This window comes from Urocitellus parryii, chromosome X (genome assembly GCF_045843805.1).
Source record: "Urocitellus parryii isolate mUroPar1 chromosome X, mUroPar1.hap1, whole genome shotgun sequence".
In the NCBI taxonomy this organism is placed as follows: domain Eukaryota; kingdom Metazoa; phylum Chordata; class Mammalia; order Rodentia; family Sciuridae; genus Urocitellus; species Urocitellus parryii.
In genome coordinates, this window is record NC_135547.1 from 90305131 (window position 1) to 90327296 (window position 22166).

The 22166-nt window shown below is 46.3% G+C and overlaps 1 protein-coding gene across 3 annotated transcripts; it reads left to right on the forward strand.

The window, feature by feature from the left end:
- Positions 1-266: 266 nt before the first annotated feature.
- On the forward strand, positions 267-21336 carry Hdac6 (histone deacetylase 6). Of its 3 annotated transcripts, none has more exons than XM_026406723.2 (29): positions 267-348; positions 863-985; positions 1079-1207; positions 1342-1430; positions 3978-4062; positions 4152-4192; positions 4888-4984; positions 5127-5224; positions 6149-6253; positions 6374-6442; positions 11944-12070; positions 12174-12239; positions 12334-12393; positions 12468-12557; positions 13009-13115; positions 13203-13270; positions 13523-13688; positions 13778-13906; positions 14097-14265; positions 14548-14681; positions 15271-15339; positions 15444-15636; positions 17092-17241; positions 19175-19349; positions 19487-19902; positions 20054-20173; positions 20308-20454; positions 20547-20675; positions 20927-21336. In XM_026406723.2, exons 1-29 carry the CDS (start codon positions 337-339, stop codon positions 20993-20995), a joined length of 3432 nt encoding a protein of 1143 aa, XP_026262508.1. In that variant the 5' UTR covers positions 267-336; the 3' UTR covers positions 20996-21336. The 3 variants fall into 3 exon arrangements, with proteins under 3 accessions (XP_026262508.1, XP_026262509.1, XP_026262510.1); XM_026406724.2 differs by having other exon boundaries at positions 273-498; XM_026406725.2 differs by lacking the exon at positions 267-348 and adding an exon at positions 507-623.
- The last annotated feature ends 830 nt before the right edge of the window (positions 21337-22166 follow it).

Below are 22166 nucleotides of genomic sequence, written 5' to 3' on the forward strand. Positions count from 1 at the left end.
GCGGGATTTGGGAGGGCAGGCGACAGACCTAACCCAATGGAAGAAAGAGGATCCGGCGCCCGCGGCCCCACAGGTCGCTGGGAATTTGGCGGCGTGGGCCGAGGGCGGAGTTTGACAAAGGGGCTGCGTTCAGTGAATGAAGCGCGAAGGATTGGCCGGCATAGATGGCTGAGGCGGGAAGAGGGCGGAGGCTGGCGGGAGGCGTCTCGGGACTGGCTGATGGCATTTGATGTAACGTTAGGGATCCTGTGTGGGCAGGGGGTGGGGTCGGGTGAAAGGAAAGGGACAGTCCTCGGAGGAGCGGGGCTTGTTGAAACGCTATAGGGGCGGGATCTGATGGAGAGGAAGGTACCCCTATAAGGGGAGGAGTTAAATGAATCGTTAAGGGTGGAGTCGAGGCCAGGCCTGGGTCTGACTGTGTGAAAGGGTGGGCGATTTCCCGGGAGATAGGCCGGAAAGGGCTGGTTTGTGAAGAAGGGATGCGGTTTTAGAGACTGGGTGAGTCTTAGAGGAATGAAAGGGCCTGGGAATGAGGCTTGGTAGAGTGGAAGGGGCGGTGATTGGCTGGAAAAGTGCAGGCCCCAGAACGGACTAAGCCTGGGGGTTAATTGCTCAGTGAAAAGGTAAGACCGAAGAAAGAATCATGTGAAAGAGATGCAGTCCAGTGGAACGGGCGGGACCAGATGGAATGGACACATCAGTGGACGGAAAGGGCCTTCAGAAAGGCCGGTTTAGAAGGCACTGGGGAATGGGATAGCGTAAGGGATGGAGTCTAGTATAGGGGGCGGGGCCCTGAAAAGAGCTGGGTTGCGGGGGGTCCTTAGGGACTCCAACCCCCTCAAAGCCATTTCTGGCCCTCCAGAACTGTGTCAGAGGACAAAGCTCCCCAACAATGACCTCCACCGGGCAGGATTCCAATACAACCAGGCAGAGAAGGAGCAGGCACAGCCCACAGTCGCCCCTTCAGGACTCCAGCGTCACCTCGGTGAGGCCCCAGACCTGCCCTGATGAGGGGGAGGGAGAGTAAGCCAGCCAAAACCCCAGAATCTGAACTCTGACCGTTCTCTCTTACTGGCAGAAGCGGAGTGTTAAGAAGGGTGCCGTATCTCGCTCAAGCCCAAATCTAGCGGAGGTAAAGAAGAAAGGCAAAATGAAGAAGCTCAGCCAAGCAACCGAAGAAGACCTAGTCGTGGGGCTTCAAGGACTGGTGAGAGGGGCCTGGCTCTGATTTGGCCTTGTGTGACAATCAAAACCCTGAGATTCTCCACCTTGGACTGTACGGGATGTTCCCTCTGATTCAGGCCTTGAATGGATCTGTGTCTCTCTTTTTTTTTCCTGCAGGATTTAAACCTGCAGTCCAAGGCACAGGTTGGCACTGGCTTGGTGTTTGATGAGCAGCTCAATGAATTCCACTGCCTCTGGGATGACAGGTGAGGCTGGGTCCTCCAGACTGTCCCCAAACTACACAATCACACACACTTTGGACCCCCGCCCCCTTAGCAAGAATGAATCCTTGTTTACACCAGCCTGGAGACTGGAAGCAGATAATTTAAGAGGGTGGGGCTTGTTCTTGAAAGGATTCTTCTCATTTAACCAACATACATTTATTGAGTGTCTACAATGTTGCAAGAGTTGGTGATATAAATGTGCCAAAGAAGATAGATAGGGTTCCTTGTCAGGGAGCTGATGAGTGAATAGGAGGGCAGATCAGTTAAAACATCTGGTGAAAGTAGGCGGTGTTAATCATGTAATAAGCCTAGAAGATTCAGGAGTATTTAATAGAGGACATTGGACTAGCATCCAAGGGTTCCCAAGAGGCTTCCCCAAGGAAGGGATATTCATGCTGAAATAGGATTATACCTCTCATCCACTCTACAAAGTAATTTCTGTATTCAAAATATACTCAATATCTGTGACTTATCAACACTAGATCCCTGCTTCCAGCCTCCACATAGCAACCTAAAAATATGTATGAGGTGATTCCCTTTCTTAAAATACTCCAAGGGCTATGTGCATGCTGTGGCACTCGCCTGTAATCCCAATGGCTCAGGAGGTTGAGGCAGGAGATCCAGAGTTCAAAGCCAGCCTCAGCAACTTGGCAAGGTCCTAAGAACTTAGTGAGACCCTATCTCAAAATAAAATACCAAAAAGGGCTGGGGATGAGGCTCAGTGGTTAAGCACCCCTGTATTCAATCCCTGTTACCAAAACAAAACAAAAACTTCAAGGGCAGAACATTATTCTCAAGGTAAAGTCTGAATTCCTCATCCTGGCCTCTTAAGGTTCCGCGTGATCTAGCTTCACATTACCTTTGTGACCTCATTGGCCAATCCTCCCCCTCATTCGCTTTGCTTCACTTCACTTCACTTCACATCAGTTCACATACACCAGTCCCCTTGCTGTTTTTCTAACAGGCCAGGCACCCTCTTGCCTTGGGTCTTTACCCTTGGCCAATTCCTTTTCCAACTTTTACATTTCAATGAGAATCTCAGAGAAGGCTTTACCTGGTCACTACCCCCTCCCACACCTGATCTTAGATATTTTCCTAGCCCCTGCCAATTGTTAATTATTATACTCCTGTGTTTACCAGTTGAATAGCTGCCTCCCCTGTCCTGACCTTAGACTAACTCTTGACAACAAAAGACCTCAACTGTGGAATACATATTTACCATCTGTTGAGGAGTTAGAAGTACTGCAGTAAAGAAAACAAAGACCCCCCTGCCTTCTGGGGAGGGGAAAGACAAACAAGATGCAATGGTATAGTGTATTGGAGAGAACTGTACTGTGAAAAAGCACTAAGGCTGGATGAAGAAGAGGGCAAGGAAGGGAGGGACAGACAGCTGGAACAGTCTGGCCAAAGTCTGAAAGTAGGATCTGGGGTGGCTAGAGCAGGGGAGCAAAAGATATTACTAGAAATGAGGTGGGCTAGGGGTAAACAGGGAATGTGTCTTGTATCTTGGCAGTAGAAAGTACAGTGGAGGGGATGCTTCCATTTTAAATAGGATAGTCAAGGAATGCCTCACTGAGATTTCACTGGGGACCATAAGGGAATGATGGAATGAGCCCTGGAAGCCATCTGGGAGAACAGTGTTCTAGGCAGGAGGACAGCTAGATCAAGTCCCAGAGGCTGGCTGAAGGGTACATAGTTCATTTGAGAACCAAGGAGACCAGTGCAAGTGAGGCAAAATGAGGGAGGGGTTGGTGGGTGGGAGATGAACTCAAAGGTGATGATGGGCTGCTTGTTTAGAGCCTTTGGGCATGGATGGGGAAGATTGGGGCTTTTACTGGGAATAGGATGGGAGCCATGAAAGGACTTTGAGTAGTTGGTAGACATAATCTGATTAGAATTTATGTATTTATTTATTTTGGTATTGAGGATTAAACCCAGGAGTATTCTACTGCTGAGCTATACCCCTGGCCATTTTTTAGTTTTTGAGACAGGATCTCGCTAAGTTGCTGAGGCTGGCCTCAAACTTGCAATCCTCCTGCCTCAGCCTCTTGACTCACTGTAAATATAGGCACACTGTACCTAACTCTGATTAGGTTTTTGTTTTGTTTTGTGTTTGGTTCTGGGAATTGAACCTAGGAGTACTTAACTATTGAGCCACATCTCTAGCCCTTTTTAATATTTGTCTAAGAGACAGGGTCTTGCTGAGTTGCTTATGGCTTTACTGAATTGCTAAGGCTGGTTTTGAACTCTCCATCCTCCTGCCTCAGTCTCCTAAACTGCTAGGATTACAAGGACTGTTTAGGTAGTGAAGACCAAAGCAGGGAGGCCAGTGAGGTGATAATGTGAGAGCGCAGGCTGGAGATTATGGTGGTGGAGAGCATCTGACTCTGGAGAGTGACAGGAAACAGGGCAGATGCCACTGTGGTAACAGTTATGGAAAGGTAAATGCAAAGATGTGGCAAAAGCCGACATGGTGCTCCTCGGTGTTCCCATTTCTGTGTGTGTGTATAACCGCATATCTGTCCCCAGTTTCCCAGAAGGCCCTGAGCGGCTCCACGCCATTAAGGAGCAGCTGATTCAGGAGGGCCTTCTGGATCGCTGTGTGTCCTTTCAGGTAAGTTCCCCAATTGGATGGAGGGCAGGGAGCTGACAGGACCTGGGCACAGCCTATCCCTTAGCTCTTTATTCCTCATGTCTCCTCAGGCCCGGTTTGCAGAAAAGGAGGAACTGATGCTGGTTCACAGGTGAAAGCTTGGGATCCTGGTAGGGCTGGGGAGGAGGCTGCCCTGGACCATCCAGGGCAAGCTGAATGCCTTGGGAAAGAATATCATGGACTCTGTGGCCAGCCTTGGACAAGTCCCTGAGCCTTCTGAATCAGTATCATCACCTGTAATGGGCTAGTAAACATAAGTTCCTCAGAAGGGCTTGATGTATGTTAGGTGCTTAGCATGGAGCCTAACACACTATCAGCCCATGATGAGCTATTGCTGTTATTATTATCTGGTTATGTCAACAGATGATGAATATGTGGGCAAAGTGAGCAGAGGGTTCCCCCAGAGGGCTACAGGAACCCAAAATAAGAGGCCTGGTGTGGTATAGCTCAAAGAAAGCTAGCTTGGCAGAGTGGGTATTTGAGTTGAGCTCTGAGAAGAGAAAAGGAGTGAGTCTGATGAAGAAGAGGGCAAGGAAGGGAGGAACAAACAGCTGGAACAGTCTGGCCAAAGTCTGAAAGTAGGGAGGCTAGAGCAGGGGAGCAAAGGATATTACTAGAAATGAGGTGGGCTAGGGGGTAAACAGGGAATGTGTCTTGTATCCTGTTTGTTCCCCCAGATTTTACAGTTGGGGGAGGTCTGATTTGACCAGAAGTCTGGTAATATGGAGGATTCTCAGCTGAACAGAGGATAGAGCCCTGAATCTCATCTCCTATCTATGTTCTCAGCCTAGAATACATTGATCTGATGGAGACGACCCAGTACATGAATGAGGGAGAACTCCGTGTACTAGCAGATACCTATGACTCAGTTTATCTGCATCCGGTATGGATGAGAATTGTGGGGTCAGGAATCCCGATAATCCCGGGATACCCTGGCCCCATGCCCACTGCACCCTGGCGAAAGCAGCTAAATGGATAGGGCTGCTCTCTCTCTTACTCCCTCTTTGTCTACCCACTATCTACAGAATTCATATACCTGTGCCTGCCTGGCCTCAGGCTCTGTCCTCAGGCTGGTGGATGCCGTCCTGGGGGCTGAGATTCGGAATGGTATGGCTGTTATCAGGTAGGACCTTCCAGCATTTGATATCTTACATATTTGAAAAGTCCTTCCCCCAAATGAAGAATGTTTTGACCTGTGTACTATCTTTGTTTGATCCAAAGTCAACAGGTGCCAAAGTGGGTACAATAAGAAGTCTTTCTTCTACCTTTGTCACCCAGACAAACTACTTGCTGTACTTAGAGGCAGTCTTTATAACTAATGACTGCTGTGTCCTCCCACAGATGATATTATTTAAGGGATAAGCATCAAATTCCATTGATTCTAAGATGCACATTTTTTTTTCATATCTGGAACATCTTGAACTCCATTCATCTAACAGTGACATATCAGAACTTAATCAGGAACATTTTTTATTCTATTGTTGGCATGGAAAATCATGGAACATTTTGTCATCTCAGAATTGATGAGATGCAGTAGATAGAGCCTTTGTCCTCCCTCACTTTTTTTTTACCACCAGCAGTGACACGCTCCCATTGGACTGTGCATTTTTTACTTATATGTCCTGGAAACCTTTCTCTATCATATGTAGGGTAGACCTCAGTAGATACCATGGTACAAATGCACTATAAGTACTCCTCTATCAATGAGCATTTTGGATCTCCCCAAACATTTGCTTCTTCGTGCATATACTACAGCAAATATGGGATACAATTGTAAACTTACTATTTTTTATGTAGGTTGTGGGCTAGGTCCTTGGAGCAGAATGACTGGTTATGAGAATGTATGCATAGATAACTTTAATGAACATTTTAAAATCTCCATTGGAGAAATAACAGAAGATTGGGGCACAGGTATGGGTTTGAGGAACCCAGTTACTCAGTTCCTGGAAGATTTGCAGCATAAACACTGGAGAAGTTGGTGGTCCAGGGGAGAGTCCATCTCTACAGAGGAGGACCTCCAATCTGTGACCTTCCCTGTCCTGCTCAGGCCTCCTGGACACCATGCCCAGCACAGTCTTATGGATGGATACTGCATGTTCAACCATGTGGCTGTGGCTGCCCGCTATGCTCAAAAGAAGCACCACATTCAGAGGTCAGTGGCAGAGGGCAGGTGTTATGGGAGTAGCATGAGGTGGGGTATCCTGGTCTGGGCTCTTCCTCCAGATTCCCCTTGATCCCTTTGTACAGAGTCTCCCTTCTTTTACACTCACAGGGTCCTTATCGTGGATTGGGATGTACACCATGGTCAAGGAACACAGTTCACCTTTGACCAGGACCCCAGGTATACCACAAGTTCCATTGTGCTAGATTCACAGCCACCCCAACTCAAGCACTTCCAGGCCCATTGTGAGGGGTTTGGAGGGAGGGGAAACATTCACATTCTTTGGGCCCACCTGGAACCAGAATCTGTGCTGCCCCCTGGGTGTCTGCTGTCTCCTAGCTTCACTCTGAGGCAGAAACTGTTGAATTCCCATTTAACAGTTTGGTGAGATTGAGCCTTATGGGTTAAGAAGTCACACGGTAATGAAGTGGGAGAGATAGAATTTGACTCGCAAATATTTGGAGGTTTTGTTCATCAATTTACTCTTGAGCTAGAGTGAACTTCAAATTACTATTTAAATATTTTCTTATTATAACAATACTACAAAGTATTTGCTAAAAAATACTAAAACAGGGGCTGTGGTGTAGCTGGAGCTAGGGGTATATTTCAGTAGTGGAGTGCTTATCTAGCATGCACAAAGCCCTGGGTTCCATCCCTAGCATCACACACACACACACAAAAAAAAAAAAAAATTAAATGGAGGCCAGGCACGTGGTGCATGCTTGTAATCCCAGCATCTCAGCAGGCTGAGACAGGAGGATCATGAGTTCAAAGCCAGCCTCAGCAATGGTGAAGCACTAAGCAACTCAGTGAGACCCTATCTCTAAGTAAAATACAAAATAGGCTGGGGATGTGGCTCAGTGGCCAAGTGCCCCTGAGTTCAATCCCTGGTACACACACCCCCCACGAAAAAAAAATTAAATGGAATAGGAGATATAGTTCAGTGGGAGAGCATTTTCTTAGCATGTTTGCATGTTTATGGGGTTTAATCCTCAATATCAAAAAATGTCTAAAGTAGAGTTTCCTATCATTCCCATCACCTCCAAAATAACTTTTGACAGCCAAGCACACCTATATCCCAGCTACTCAAGAAACTGAGGCAGAAGGATCCCAAATTTGAGGTCAGCCTAAGCAACCTATTGAGACTCTGTCTCAAAATGAAAAAAATAAAAAGGTTCAGGGGTAGATACTTAGCATGTGTAAGACCCTGGATTAGGTCCCCTATACCACCAAAATTAAAAAATATATATTTTTCACAGTTTAGGTAATATCCTAACTTTTCCCTACAGATTTATGAATATTCATAATTCTCATTATTATTAACAGCACACTGCATAATGGGATAATTGCATGTTCTTTGGCAAATCGCTGTTTTCATGTAATAGCATATCAGGGATACCCCCCCATGTTAGTGCAACTAAAAGAATCTCATTCTTTTTTTTTCAATATTTTTAGTTGTAGATGGACACAATAGCTTTATTTTATTTATTTTTTTTTTTTTAATGTGGTGCTGAGGATTGAAGCCAGTGCCTGACAGAGCCACAACCCCAGCACAAAGCATCTCATTCTTTGTAAGGGTTGCAGAGTATTCCATTGTATGGCTGTACCTCTGATCATTTAATTCTGGGTATTTAAAATACTTCCCAGTTTTTGTAATAGGCAATTCTACTGTGAATTCTTATAAATATATAATTTCATACTTCTCTTGAGTATATTTGTAGGATGACTATCTAATAGTGGTTTTCTGGGTCAGACAGGTCAATATTGTAAAAGGTCTGGTGTACATTGCCAAACCCCCCACCCCTCCCACAGAAGGGTACCCAGCTTACCCTTCCTACAGAAAGTGATTGATGAACAAGTCCTTACTAAGTAATAGCCTTCTATCTAGCCAACTGCTTAGAATCCACTTTGCCCCCCATACATCCTGAGTTCCTGTGGCCTTTTGTCTGATCTAGGATGTTTGTTCTATAGACATTGCTTTATTATTTTCCCAGCATTCACTGTTGCTGACAGGTGTCTTTTCATTCTTATCTGAGTAATCTAATTTGCGCTCTATAAGCTTTTACGTTTTTCTCTTTATCCCCTATGTTCTGAAGTTTCACCCTGGCTCCTTCATTCTACTTAGCAGTGAGTTGACATTATATATCTAAAGACTCATGTCTTTCTTCAATCCTTGGAAGTTTTCTTCAATTAGATCTTTGATAATTTCTTCTACTGCATTTTCTCTATTCTCCCTTTTTAGGACTTCTACTGTTTAGATGTTAGATGTTTCTGGGTTGATCTTTTTTGTCATACTTTTTTAATATATATATATATATATATTTAGTTGTTGATAGACCTTTATTTTATTTATTTATATGCAGTGCTGAGAATCGAACCCATTGCCTCCCACATTTTAGGCAAGTACCCACCCCGTCTTATTTTTTTAACTTACGTTTTCTGTCTCTTTTTCAGTTTGCAGTCTTAGGCGATTTCCTCAAATTTATCTGCAAGTCCTTTTGTTGAATTATGTATATAGACATTCTTTTAGTCTCCCCAAGTACTTTCTTCCTCTCCATTTCTATGCCTTCTCATTCCTGATCTTGTTTTTATAAAGTACTGATTAGACACTTTAAATTTTCTTCTGTTCTGAATTTTTTATTCTTCATTCTGAGGTTATTTTTTTCTTGGCCCTTCTCTTTCATACACTGGTGATTTTCCTCAAATATGATCCTTATTTGGCTATCTATACCAGAAATTAAAGGACTGTTGTACGGGCCATTATGGGATTACTCTGCTGTGATGTGTGTAGATCTATTTTCCTAAAAAGCATTTTCCCTAGAATGGGGACAGATAATGTCTGTTGACAGGTCTCAACTTTAGGGACTATGGAAAAGGACCCACACATTAGATAGGATCTTGCCAAATGTGAAAAATAAGAGAGCCTCTTCCAGATGGCATCTCTTTTCCTTCAGCCTTGCCAAAGATAAGTCTATTTTACTTATCTTTTCTAATCTACTTTTTGTCTTTTTTATCATCTCACTGTTTTATTGTGTTTTAAATTCTTCATTAATTTTTTTGTTTTTATCCTTACTAACTTCTTCCTCCTATGTTCTTTATTTTGTTCACACTGTCTTCTTGAATCGACTACTTCAACATTTATCAACACATTGGTCAATCTTGTTTCATTCATGTCTGTACCACTGCCTTCCTCATATTTATTTTGGAGCTAAAACCAGATATCATATAATTTTTTTCTGCAAAAATTCCAGAATATGGGCTGGGGATGTGGCTCAAGTGGTAGCGCGCTCACCTGGCATGCGTGTGGCCCGGGTTCGATCCTCAGCACCACATACCAACAAAGATGTTGTGTCCGCCAAGAACTAAAAAATAAATATTAAAAAAAAATTTTTCTCTCTCTCTCTCTCTCTCTCTCTCTCTCTCTCTCTCTCTCTCTCCTCTCTCCTCTCTCACTCTCTCTTTAAAAAAAAAATTCCAGAATACATCTTTAAAACATAAGGGTGCTTTTTTTAAGGGTGCTTTTTAAAGCATTACTGACTAGGGCGTGTATCTCCATGATAGACCACTTGCTTAGCATGCACAAGGCTTGGGTTCCATCCCCAGTACTGATAAAAGAGAAGAAAAAGCATTATTTCACTATCTTGCCTGCAAAATTAATAAGAATTCTTGAATATCATTAAACATTTTTTATGTCTTAAATGCATCCGAGAGGCTAGAGCATTAGTTCATTGGTACAGTGTGTGACTAGCATGTGCATAGCCCTGGTTTCAATTCCCCAGCATCAGAAAAAATTAAAAAATAAAAAGTGTATCACAGGGGCTGTGTCTGTGGCTCAGCAGTAAAGCACTCACCTAGCACATGCGAGGCACTGGGTTCAATCCTCAGCACCACATAAAATAAATAAATAAATACAGGTATTGTGTCCAACTACAACTAAAAAATGTTTTTAAAAAAGTGCATCACAGGCTTTCAGTGTGTTATTTTTTGATACATTGTTGATTATATACATAAATGTGAACACTTCAATACATTCTTTCTTATAAGAATGTGTAAATGAATAAAAAAGCTATCCATGCCCTTTGATCTCCTAAATCCTCATCTTTCAGTCTTAACTAGAGCAGCAGGGAAACAAATTGTACAGTCCTTAAAATACTATAATGGAGACAAGGCAAACAGGTAAACTTTAAACCAAGCAGTTATAAGAAACAAGTTTGGCAAATTTGTCATTCAGTGACTTGGCTATTCAGAATTGATTTTCTGTGCATTGGCCTGAGTCTGCACCGTTTTTTTTTTTTTTTTTTTTTTTTTTTTGTAGAAGGGATAATTTAGGTCATCTTAGGTCCCCCCCAAAGCTCCTACTCAGTATGGGAGAGGGCCCTCTGGGACCCCCCCCCCCAGTCTCAAAATCTACTTTCCAGAGATTTGTTAGAGTCTCATATTTTATGGCATCCTTTTTCCCATTCTGTCTTTCTAGGTTGGCACTTATTTTAAAATTATTTTACTAGACTTGGGGTATAACACAGTAGTAAAGCATATACTTAGCATGTACAAGGCCCTAGGTTCAATCCCCTAAATAAATAAATAAACAAACATTCCTTTACCATCTTTTGACTAGTATGTCAGGAAGTCAAAGAGGAAAACCTGTGCTATTAGTCTCCCATTCCACTTGAAGCTAGTTGAATGTATTTTAAAATCCCCTTCTGGGCTGGAGGTGTAGCTCAGTGGTAAAGCACCTCTGAGTAAATACCCAATACTACCACCAAAATATTTTTTTTAGTTATAGATGGACACAGTACTTTTACTTTATTTTTTATGTGTTGCTGAGAATTGAACCCAGTCCTCTCACATGTTAGGCAAGTGCTCTACCACTGAGCTATAACCCCACCCCTGTGTCATAATTTCTGTCAGAACCTATCTGTTTTTTTGTTTCAGTACCTCTCACTCCTATGTGTGCTCACTTTCTTACTTAAGAAGTAGTAGAGTTAACCTGTAAGGCACTGAAGAGAAGGGATTGGCCTTTTGGCATTCCTAGTCAGCACCCCAACTCCAGCTTCACAAATAGAACCATGTCATACCCTTCTCACTCCTGGGCCTCCCACTTCATTCACAGGAATCACTGGACTTCCCAGCCTAGCCTGAGGGCGTTTTCAGCCTTAACTGGCTCTCTCCAGCTAAGAGCCCATGGCCCCAGTGGGCCTCCACTGTCATAGGGTTTGCCCTGTTGTTCCTACCTTGGTCATGGGGACATGATCTAGAGTCTTCCACAGGGTCAGGAGCCGGCTCTTGGGATCTTAGACCTGAGTCTAAAATTGGGTGGGCATCGAGGGGCCAGTGATACTCACTGATAGAGAGGTTCTACTAGGAGACAAATGAATGAGTAAGCAAAATAATGGGAGAATAAATGAAAGAATTAATAAATGGGAAGTTCAATAAACTGGGACTGAGTGGAAGGTTAAATTAATGGAAGATTGGATATAAGAATTGAGAAATTGATGAAGCAGAGAATGAATGAGTGGTTGAGCAGGAAAACAAATGGATAAGTAAAGTGTGATAACTGTGGTTTGGAAGTGTCTGGGAATTGACCTTCTCTAGCTCCCTTACATTTTTGTGGTACTGGGGATGGAACCCAGAGCCTCAAGCAGGTTAGGCAATCCCTCACCTCTTTTTCCCTCTGCCTTTAGTGTCCTCTACTTCTCCATCCACCGCTATGAGCAGGGTCGGTTCTGGCCCCACCTTAAGGCCTCTAACTGGTCCACCACAGGTTTTGGCCAAGGCCAAGGATACACCATCAATGTGCCTTGGAACCAGGTCAGTGTCTACCCACCCTGTACCCCAAAGTGAGGCCAAGGCCTGCTCTTCCACCATCTTGGGGCAGGTGACTGACTGACCCCCATCATGCCTCTGTTGGCAGGTGGGGATGCGGGATGCTGACTACATTGCTGCTTTCCTGCACATTCTGCTGCCAGTTGCCTTTGAGGTTTGAGGAGTCTGGGAAATGTTGGGGTGAGCGACAACATTGAAGGAATGGCCTATGAAGGCAGATAGCCTCATGTAGTCTTTTGCCCCCTCAGTTCCAGCCTCAGCTGGTCCTGGTGGCTGCTGGATTTGATGCCCTCCAAGGGGACCCCAAGGTAAGGCAGTCTCCCTAGGGCAATAGGTGGTCAAAGGAGCTACACAGCCAGACTGACCCTCTGCATCCCCCCAGGGTGAGATGGCTGCTACTCCAGCAGGGTTTGCCCAGTTAACCCACCTACTCATGGGTTTGGCTGGAGGAAAGCTGATCCTGTCTCTGGAGGTAAGTAACTCACCTTTGTCTCAACCTGTGGATTCTGGAGGGTTTAAGAATAAAGTTTTCAGGCTAGGAGTATAAATCAATGGTAGAGCACTTGCCTAGCATGTTCAAGGCCCTGGGTTCCATCCCCAACACCACCAAAAAATAAAATAAAAGACAATAAAAGAACAGAGTTTTTAAGTCCATCAGCAGTTCCTGGCCTAGCATTTCCACTAACTGGGCAACCTTGCAGGGAGCACTTCATTTCTTTGTGTCTCTGTTTCCTATAGGTCAGATAGACAAAAAGATAATGGCAGTCACTTCATGTCATTGTCCAGTGAATTGAATATGGTCACTCTGTTATTACCTTGTTTGACATGCAGTGTGCACCCTAGTATTGTTATTACTACCATTATTCTTCCCTGAATGTGATATCTGGTCCTTTCTTCATGCTCCCTCACATCCCCCTCCTCAGGGTGGCTACAACCTCCGCTCCCTGGCTGAGGGAGTTAGTGCATCGCTCCATACCCTTCTGGGAGACCCTTGTCCCATGCTGGAATCTCCTGGTGCCCCCTGCCCAAGGTGAGCCCAGGTGAAGGAGAGGGGAAGGGGGCCCCTCCCTGTCCACCTGTGGCTATTTCATCCTATTTGCCTGTCCCCTGCCCTCAGTGCCCAGACTTCACTCTCCTGCACTCTGGAAGCCCTTGAGCCCTTCTGGGAGGTCCTTGTGAGATCAGGTAGGAAGCTGGATGTGGGCCTGCTGGGAGTTGGGCATGGGATGAGAAGTCGGGGGTTGGGGAGATTCTATTGCAGACTCACCCACTCTGACTTTCCTGGGAAACCTTGGTGGGGGAGAGTCAGGGCCTCTCTCTTAAACCAGGCCCAAGTTTAAGGCTTCCACCCCTTTTTATGTTTGGGCCACTTATGTTCCAGAGTATTAAGGGGAATCTAGATTGGGAGAATAGGGTGAACATGACCTTTCTTTGTAGCTGAGACCGTGGAGGAGGACAACTTGGAGGAGGAAAATACAGAGGAGAATGAGGATGAGGGACCCTGGGAGCCTGTGCTGCCTATTCTGACATGGCCAGTGCTACAGGATCGTACCGGGCTGGTCTATGACCAAAGAATGATGAGTCACTGTAACCTATGGGACAAGTATGCAGTCAGAGGGCTGGGATAAATGGGTAGGGGGTCATTGCCTCCCAGGCACTAAGCCCCTATCATTGGTTTTCCCCTACCACTAGCCACCACCCTGAGACACCCCAGCGCATCTTGAGAATCATGTGCCACCTAGAGGAGCTGGGCCTTGCTAGTCGCTGCCTCATTTTGCCAGTGCGGCCTGCCACTGACACTGAGCTGCTTACCTGCCACAGGTCTGGCCCATGTGGTGTGAATGGGTTATTGGGTTCTGGATGGGCTCTGGGGGACAGCCTAGAGCTCCCCTCCATGGTGTATGGAGCTGCTGTGGACCTAGAGAGTCCCAAGTGTCATTTCCAGGGTGAGGCTGAGGAAGGGGACAAAGCCACTTAACTGTCTCCTGGGGACTCCTTTCTGTGCCTCCAGTTCTGAGTACGTGGAGCGTCTCCGGGCCACGGAGAAGATGAAAACCCGGGACCTTCACCGTGAGGGTGCCCACTTTGACTCCATCTACATCTGCCCCAGCACCTTTGCCTGTGCACAGCTTGCCACGGGTGCTGCCTGTCGCCTGGTCGAGGCTGTGCTCTCAGGAGAGGTATGTCCACTTCAGGATGGGTACTGGGCTGGAGAGAGGAAGTCCTAGGAGAATGGAAAGGGTCACCTGCACTTAAGGAGGTCCTGAGGGAGTTGAGCAAAGCCCTTGGAAATGGGTAGTGGGGAGCCTCCCTGCTCACTGGGAGGGGAATCCCAGGAATGGGATCCCTTGCAGCTGGTGAATTGGTAGAAGGGTCAAGAGAGAAAGAAGAGTAGAAGAAAGGGGAGAACAAATGTGAGTGAGGGCCAGGGATCCATCTTAACTCATCACTCCTGCTCCCAGGTTTTGAATGGCATTGCTGTGGTGCGTCCCCCAGGACACCATGCTGAACAGGATGCTGCCTGTGGTTTCTGCTTTTTCAATTCTGTGGCAGTTGCTGCTCGTCATGCTCAGGCCATCAGTGGACGTGCCCTGCGGTAAGGGTAGCCTAAAGACCTCCAAATCTTGATCCTTGCAAATTCTAGACCCCTCTCACAGCCCAGTGCTTACTCAGTAGGTCCACAGCACAGGCCCCACAACTTTCCCATAAGCAAGCAAGGGTCTACTTGCCCATTACTTCCCCAGAAAAGGACCAAGAGGTGACCTCTCAGTATCTGCCCTGTTAGGACCCCCAGATCATGGCACCCATGGCTTATAAACCAGAGTCCTGCCCCATTTTTTCTGACCCCTAACAGTTAATCCAACAGAACCCAGACCCAGGCCCCCAGTGCTTACTCCAAAAGACCCAGGATCATACACATAAGACTTAGCCACCCAGGCCTGAACTCAGTTCCTAGCATTTTCCCCAAAAGAGCCCAGGACCCAGCCCCAAGCACTTTCTCAGGCCCACAGAAAACCCTTTATTGGACCCAGAGTCGGGCTTTCATCCTGATGCCCAGTACTTTCCCAAGAGATCCAGGGTCCTGCCACCCAGCAATAAGTTTCTCTGCAGCTCCCAGGGACCTAGCTGTACCTTCTCCCAGGGATCAAGTTTCCCAGGTTACTGAGGAGCTATTCCCTCCCTAGGATTCTGATTGTGGACTGGGACATCCATCATGGTAATGGAACTCAGCACATATTTGAGGATGATCCCAGGTGAGAGGCTGGGGCTAGGGGCAAGGGTGTGGTCAGGAAGGGGACTGAGCCATGCTTGGGGCCCCTAACCAGCCATGGCCCCCTCCAAACCCCATCCCTGGCAGTGTGCTATACGTGTCCCTGCACCGCTATGACCACGGCACCTTCTTCCCCATGGGGGATGAGGGCGCCAGCAGCCAGATAGGCCGGGCTGCAGGCGAGGGCTTCACTGTCAATGTGGCCTGGAATGGGCCCCGCATGGGTGACGCTGACTACCTGGCTGCCTGGCATCGGCTGGTGCTTCCCATTGCCTATGAGGTAAGGCTTAAGATATGTGTGACAAACCTGTGAGGGTGGCAGCAGGTGCCTGCCTCCTCACTTTGTGTGTCTGACTGCCTGGTGACTGATCATGAGACAACCTATGGGTGCCTATACTGATGGTTGTTAGGGCAGGGGTGGCTGGGATGGCCTTGGGTATTTGACTGTTCACTTGACTGCCCTCTCTTTGTGACATTATGTTTGTGAGCAACTGTCTTGGCTTTGCATGGGTTGACCTTTTGTGGTGGCTCTGTGTGTGAGAATCTTTTGGATGTGCAGTGGTAGTCTGTGTGGCCTGACTAGATCTGTGTCCTATTTTTCTGCCATTGTGAGTGCCATCCTCTGGGTGTGAGGATGGCTGTGACTAATGCTCTGTGGAACTGTGTATGCAGTGGAGGGCTGGGGGATGGGTATATGTATATGACTCTGTACAGGTGGTTACTTGTCATCCCCTTTTCTCTGTGTGATAGATGTGATACTGTATGTCACTAGATGCTACTATGTCTTTGACAGACTTGTGAAACCTCTGGATGTGGGAGGCCGTGTGGGACCACCATCTCTGAGTCTGCCTGCCCTGGCTATTTGTGTATATGTTTCCCTGGTTAGGGGGTGCTGTGGGTGTGGCTGCCTTCCATGTGTGTGAGCTGGGGGTGTGTGTGTGTGTGTGTCTGACTGAGGGCAGGCATGTGCACACTACTCTGCAAGCCTGGTTCGGCACCTTTAGATCTACATGTGTGTCTGACTGTGCATGGGTGGCAGGAACCATCCTGTGAATGTATATGACTGTGTATGCAAGTCACCACCTCCTGTGGGTGCAACTGCATGTGTGTGAACATTGTGACTAGGTGATGATGGCATGGGAGCATGGGTATGATTGTGACTGCAAAGGTAGCTGTGAATAACTTCCTTCTGAGAAATTGAGTATGTGTATGCGACTATTGCAGATGTACAGTTTTGTCCATGTGGGACTTGTGATTGTGTGTGATGCTTGCACTGTCACATATTCTGTGACATAAGTGTGTTTGCCTCTCTTGGCACCTGTGTCATGTGCATGTGTGTCCCATGTTTGACCTTGGGGTGCATGTGTGTGAGGACATGTCTCTATTTGTCCATTTCTCGTGACACCATCTCTTAACATCTGAATCTCCATGTCTGTGTAACTCATATCTGTCTCATGACTCTCTCATGTCCCCTTCTATTCATTCTTAATATCCCTGAATTTCTCTGGTGTCTGTGTCTCTCTTTTTCCTAGTTCTGAGTTTCTGTTTCTCATATTTTCCCCTCTGATGCTCTTTCTTTTCAGGTCTCTAAATCCAGGCTTCCTGGTCTCCAGGTCCAGAGCCTCCACTCCTCTGACTTGCATCTCCCTGTCTTCACTTGTCTTTGTCTCCATCAGTTACTGCCTATCAAAGCCCTTCCCCTCATGCCCATGTCTCTCTTTTCTTCTTGCCTCAGTTTAACCCAGAATTGGTGCTGGTCTCAGCTGGCTTTGATGCTGCACGAGGGGACCCACTTGGGGGCTGCCAGGTGTCACCTGAAGGTTATGCCCACCTCACCCATCTGCTGATGGGCCTTGCCAGTGGCCACATTGTCCTTATCCTAGAGGTAACTCTTTTTCAATCTTTCTTCCCATGGTGGGGGCAGTTTGGAAGAGTCAACTGCATTACTCAGGGCAGTTTTGTAAAATCTTTGAGTGTCTCCACCTGGGATTGTTGGCACACAATAGACATTAATAATGACAATAACAACAGCATTAACAGCTTTTTAAAAATATTTTATTAGTTATTGTGGACTTTATTGATTTATTTTTATGTGGTGCTGAGAATCGAACCCAGTGTCTCACACATGCTAGGCAAGCACTCTACCACTGATCTACAACCCCAGCCCCCATTAACAGCTTTAATTGAGCACTCACTATATGCAAAGCTCTCTTCTCAGCACTTCATATTTATTATTAATTTTCTTTGCTTGACAAAGCAGCCTTATGAGGTATGGTCTGTTTACCTCATTATTTTCCTCTCTCAAGATCAAGAGAACTGAGCTGGGTATAGTTGTACATGGGTGTAATCCCAGTAACCCAGGAGGCTAAGGCAGGAGGATTACAAGTTCAAGGCCAGCCTTGGCAACTTAGCAAGAGCCTGTCTCAAAATATTTTTTTAACTGGGGTAGAGATGTATCTCAGTACTTGCCTAGCATATGTGAGGCCCCAGATTTATTCCCCAGTATCACAAATAAAAGATCAGGGGAACTGAGGCACAGAGGAAGTAGTCACACTTAATAATGGCACAAATGGGGCTTGAACCCAAGCAGCCTGGCTCCAGGGTCTGTTTTTTACCATTATCTGAACAGTTTCTAACTAGTTCCTGGGGCAAAGTAAATTGACCTTTTGTAAATGATTCAGTGCCTCTGCCTTCATACCTCAGTTTCATTATCTGTAAGATGGGGATGGCTAATTGTGGATGGAAGAGTGTCTGGCATATGGTAAGAACTGAATAATTGCTGTATGTTTTTTACTGTTAGGCATTATTCAGATATTAATCCTCTCAGCAAACTTTTTTTTTTTTTGGTACCAGGGATTGAACTCAGGGGCACTGGACCACTGATTCACATCCCCAGCCCTACTTTGTATTTTAATTAGAGACCACTGAGTTACAACCCTAGTCCCATGTCAGCAAACTTTTATGCTATTATTTTCACTATTTTACAGATGGGGAAGCAAGCCACTGAGAAATTAGCTGGCTTGTAAAAAGTCCCACTTACAATATGTCCAGGACTACTTATGGCAGGGCAGGGTAGTGGTTGAGAACATGGACTATTTTGTCAGGTGTCTCAAGTTCAAACCCCAGCACTACCTCTTCAGCTGTTGTGACCTCAGACAAGTCATCTAACCACTCTGAGCTTCCTTATCTGTAAAAAGAGTAGAGGCTAGAGTTCCTGTACAGTGTAGAAAAATTCAAGATAGGGGATCTTGTAGAGAGTAAGACGAGTCATTTCTATAATAGATCAGGACAGGTCCTTTTATATGGGTTCACAGCAGGCATCTTATAAAGGTCAGGTCAGAGGTTTATATGGTGTGAGGCCAGAGGTTCCTAGACAGTGTGAAGAGATTTCTGTATGGCATGAAGGCAGGTCCCTATATGTTGAGCACCTGTGGTTGTGAGAATTAAGTATGTTAGTCTGCATGAAATATTTAAAATAGGGTATGGCACACAGCATACACCTAATAAATGTCAGCTATTACTGACATTTATTATTATTACTGATGCAATTATCAGTATCATTATTTCTATTATCACTATTATTATCTTGCACTTGACAGCATTTTGTTTTACCCTCCTGCAACAACCACCTCACTGAGTGCTGCCCATCTTACAAATGTGAATCACACTCACATTTATTCCTGGTACCAACCCTCCACTCCAGACTTGCAGGGCCCTGGAGTCGAGAGGAAAAGGAAGTGGGAAGGCAGGACATCTAATCATTCAAATCCCCTGAAGAACTCCCTCTGTATCATTCCTTCCCCTTTTCCTTAACAAAGGGTGGCTACAACCTGACATCCATCTCAGAGTCCATGGCTGCCTGTACCCACTCCCTCCTTGGAGACCCACCACCCCTGCTGACCCTGTCGAGGCCTCCACAATCAGGAGCTCTGGCCTCCATCTCCGAGACCATCCAAGTCCATCAGAAATACTGGCGCAGTTTGAGGGTCATGAGTGAGTGAAGCCGGGGAATTATAATGAGGGTACTCAGGGAAGAAGGGGGCAGGGGAATTATAATGAGGGTACTCAGGGAAATAGAGGCAGGAAAGGGGACAGAATCCATACTCAAGGATCTCATTCCATGGTTCCAGAGGTAGAAGACAAGGAGGGATCCTACAAGTCTAAGTCCTTTACCAAGAAGGTGCCCCAACCAGCCAATTCTGAATCTGCTAAGGGAATAACAGCCCCAGAAGGGAAGGTTCTAGAAGAAAGCAAGGGGAAAGCTACCCCAGCATTGTCTGCAGAAGAGTCCACTCTGAGCCAGACTAAATCGGAGACATCTAAGGTGGTGCTCACTCAGGACCAGTCTTCAGAGGCAGCCACTTGGGAGGCCACAATGGACCAGGCCACCTCAGAAGAAACTGTGGGGGAAGCCTCAAAAGCAACTACGGGGGAAGAATTGCTGGACCAGACCACTGCTGAAGAGGCCATGGGAGGAACTAAGCCGATCCAAAGTCTTCTAACCTCACGCACAGAGAAAAAGACTCCAGCAGGCTCACCCGTGCAGGTACCCACAGCAGAGCTGTCCCTAAATTAGCTGGTGGAGAATGTGAATACCTTAGAACTAGGCAGTGAAGCTCAGGTAAGGTCACCAAACCCAGGGAGAAGGGTTAAGAATTGGGCCTCCCAAGTAAATTTATTTCCTTTTGTGTGTCCAGAAAACTCTAGAAGCTCAGACTGCAGAAGAGGAGAGCCTACTAGGAGAGGCGGCTGGAGGTCAGGATGTGGGTGACTCAAAGCTCACAATGGGATCTGGGGATCTTAGTGGCATGGACCAGGTAAGTTCAGGGAGAGGCTAGGATTGTGGCTTTTTTCTTGCCAATTCATGACTCCCAGTCAGGAGCATGTGATGTAGAAACATAAAATTGGAGATGAGGTCCCCAACTTACTCAGTTTCACCCATTCACCCTAGGCCATATTTTATGCTGTGACACCACTGTCCTGGTGTCCCCATTTGGTGGCAGTATGCCCCATTCCTGTAGCAGGCCTGGATGTAACCCAACCTTGTGAGGACTGTGGGACACTCGAGGAAAACTGGGTGTGTCTGTCTTGCTATCAGGTATGGACCAGAGGAAGGGAATTGGGTGCAGGTTGGCCTTGGAGCAAACTGCATGTGAGTGCTGAGCCCCACCTGACACTTTCCAACCTTAGGTTTACTGCAGCCGTTACATCAATGCTCATATGGTCCGACACCATGAAGCCTCTGGACACCCACTGGTCCTCAGCTACACTGATTTGTCTACCTGGTGTTACCCCTGTCAGGCCTATGTCCACCACCAGGTACGTCCTGGGCAGACCCTTTAACCCCTGACACATACTTGCCCCCCAGCCCATCCCTATCCCCTTCTGTGATTGGGTAAAGGGAGAATACAGATCCTACCAAAGGCTGCATCCTGATTATTTAGTATGATGTAGGGACTATGAGATAGTCTAGGGGTGGGGGTGGTTGAGGGCTGGAGTAGGGCAACCTCTTGGCTAAGGTAGAGCTGTCCTCACTCCTCTCACCTACCCTGTTCTTGCCTCCTCCTCAGGCTCTCCTAGATGTGAAGAACATCATCCACCAATATAAGTTTGGGGAGAATATGCCCCACCCACACTAAATCCCAGAATGTGCTCCCTTTTCTCTCCCTTCTGAGGCCCAAGACAGACCAGCCTTAGTTCTTTGCAACCCTTACCCTGGATGAGGGTGGCCTCTTACTCTGCCATACCCTGAATATCCTTTGAAAGTTGCCCAAGGGTGCTTATTTAAATGTACTAAATACTTTTAAGAGGACTGTGATGATCAGTCATGGACCTGCCCCTGCCTGCTGCCTATTTGAGGGGCACCACTACTCTACCCCAGGAGAGAGGGGCAGCTCGGCAGCTCCATGAGAGAGCTGAAATCACAAGGATAATATTGGGGGGGGCAAGTGGCAGTTATGGCAGGATTGCATATTTAATAAAATGCAAGTTATTACAAAACATGGAGAAAGCCTTTTAATTTTGAGTATGTTGAGAACCCCACATCCCTAGCCAACAGGGTTGATGGTAATGAAGGAGTAGGTAATGAGGGAGTGGGTCTTCATCAAGTCAACCCCCTGGCCATTGATTGCCCCCAGGAAATCTAATTGAAGATGCACAACTTTAATCCCAGTGACTCAGGAGGCTGAGACAGGACGATGACAAGTTGAAGGCCAGCCTCAGCAATTTAGCAAACCCCTAAGCAACTTGTTTGTTTCAAAAAAGAAAAAAGAAACAAAGAAAAGGCTAGGGATGTAGCTCAGTGGTAAAGAGCCCCTGGGTTCAATCCCCAGTGCTCCCCCACTTGACTAGCTCCACTGGAGGTTAAATAGTAGAATACACGAGAAAATGGGTGCCTGCCTTAGAAATAGAGGCCTCACAGCCAGTGCCTTCAGCTGAGAAGATAACTCTCGGGATGTATCTTCACCAAATCAAGGTTTCCCCATCTGTCTAACTGGCCTAATTGGTGGGTGTGGGGATGGGTTCGTGTTTAACTGGATGTGGTAGTCATGGGTAGCACCCTGGCAGAAAGTATGCCATTGACCCAAGGTAAGAATTGCTTTAGCCAAGGATTCTAGACATCTCTTCATGGTCATCTTCTGATCCCAAGATGACCATCAGAGGCCCACTTAGTCAAAAAGAAGAGGAAAGAACAAGGACAAGCAGTTTGGGCCAACACCCTTGTAAGAATATTAATGGATGCCACCCCCAAAACCCCTCCATAAATCTCATTGGTCAGAACTGTGTCTTATGATTGCCATAGCTGCAAGG

Excerpts from the sequence above, each read along its gene's own strand:
- Hdac6 (XM_026406723.2), top strand. Across the intron at positions 1,208-1,341 it reads TCGTGGGGCTTCAAGGACTG|GATTTAAACCTGCAGTCCAA; the intron begins GTGAGAGGGGCC and ends TTTTTCCTGCAG. Across the intron at positions 20,174-20,307 it reads ATCTTAGTGGCATGGACCAG|GCCATATTTTATGCTGTGAC; the intron begins GTAAGTTCAGGG and ends CATTCACCCTAG.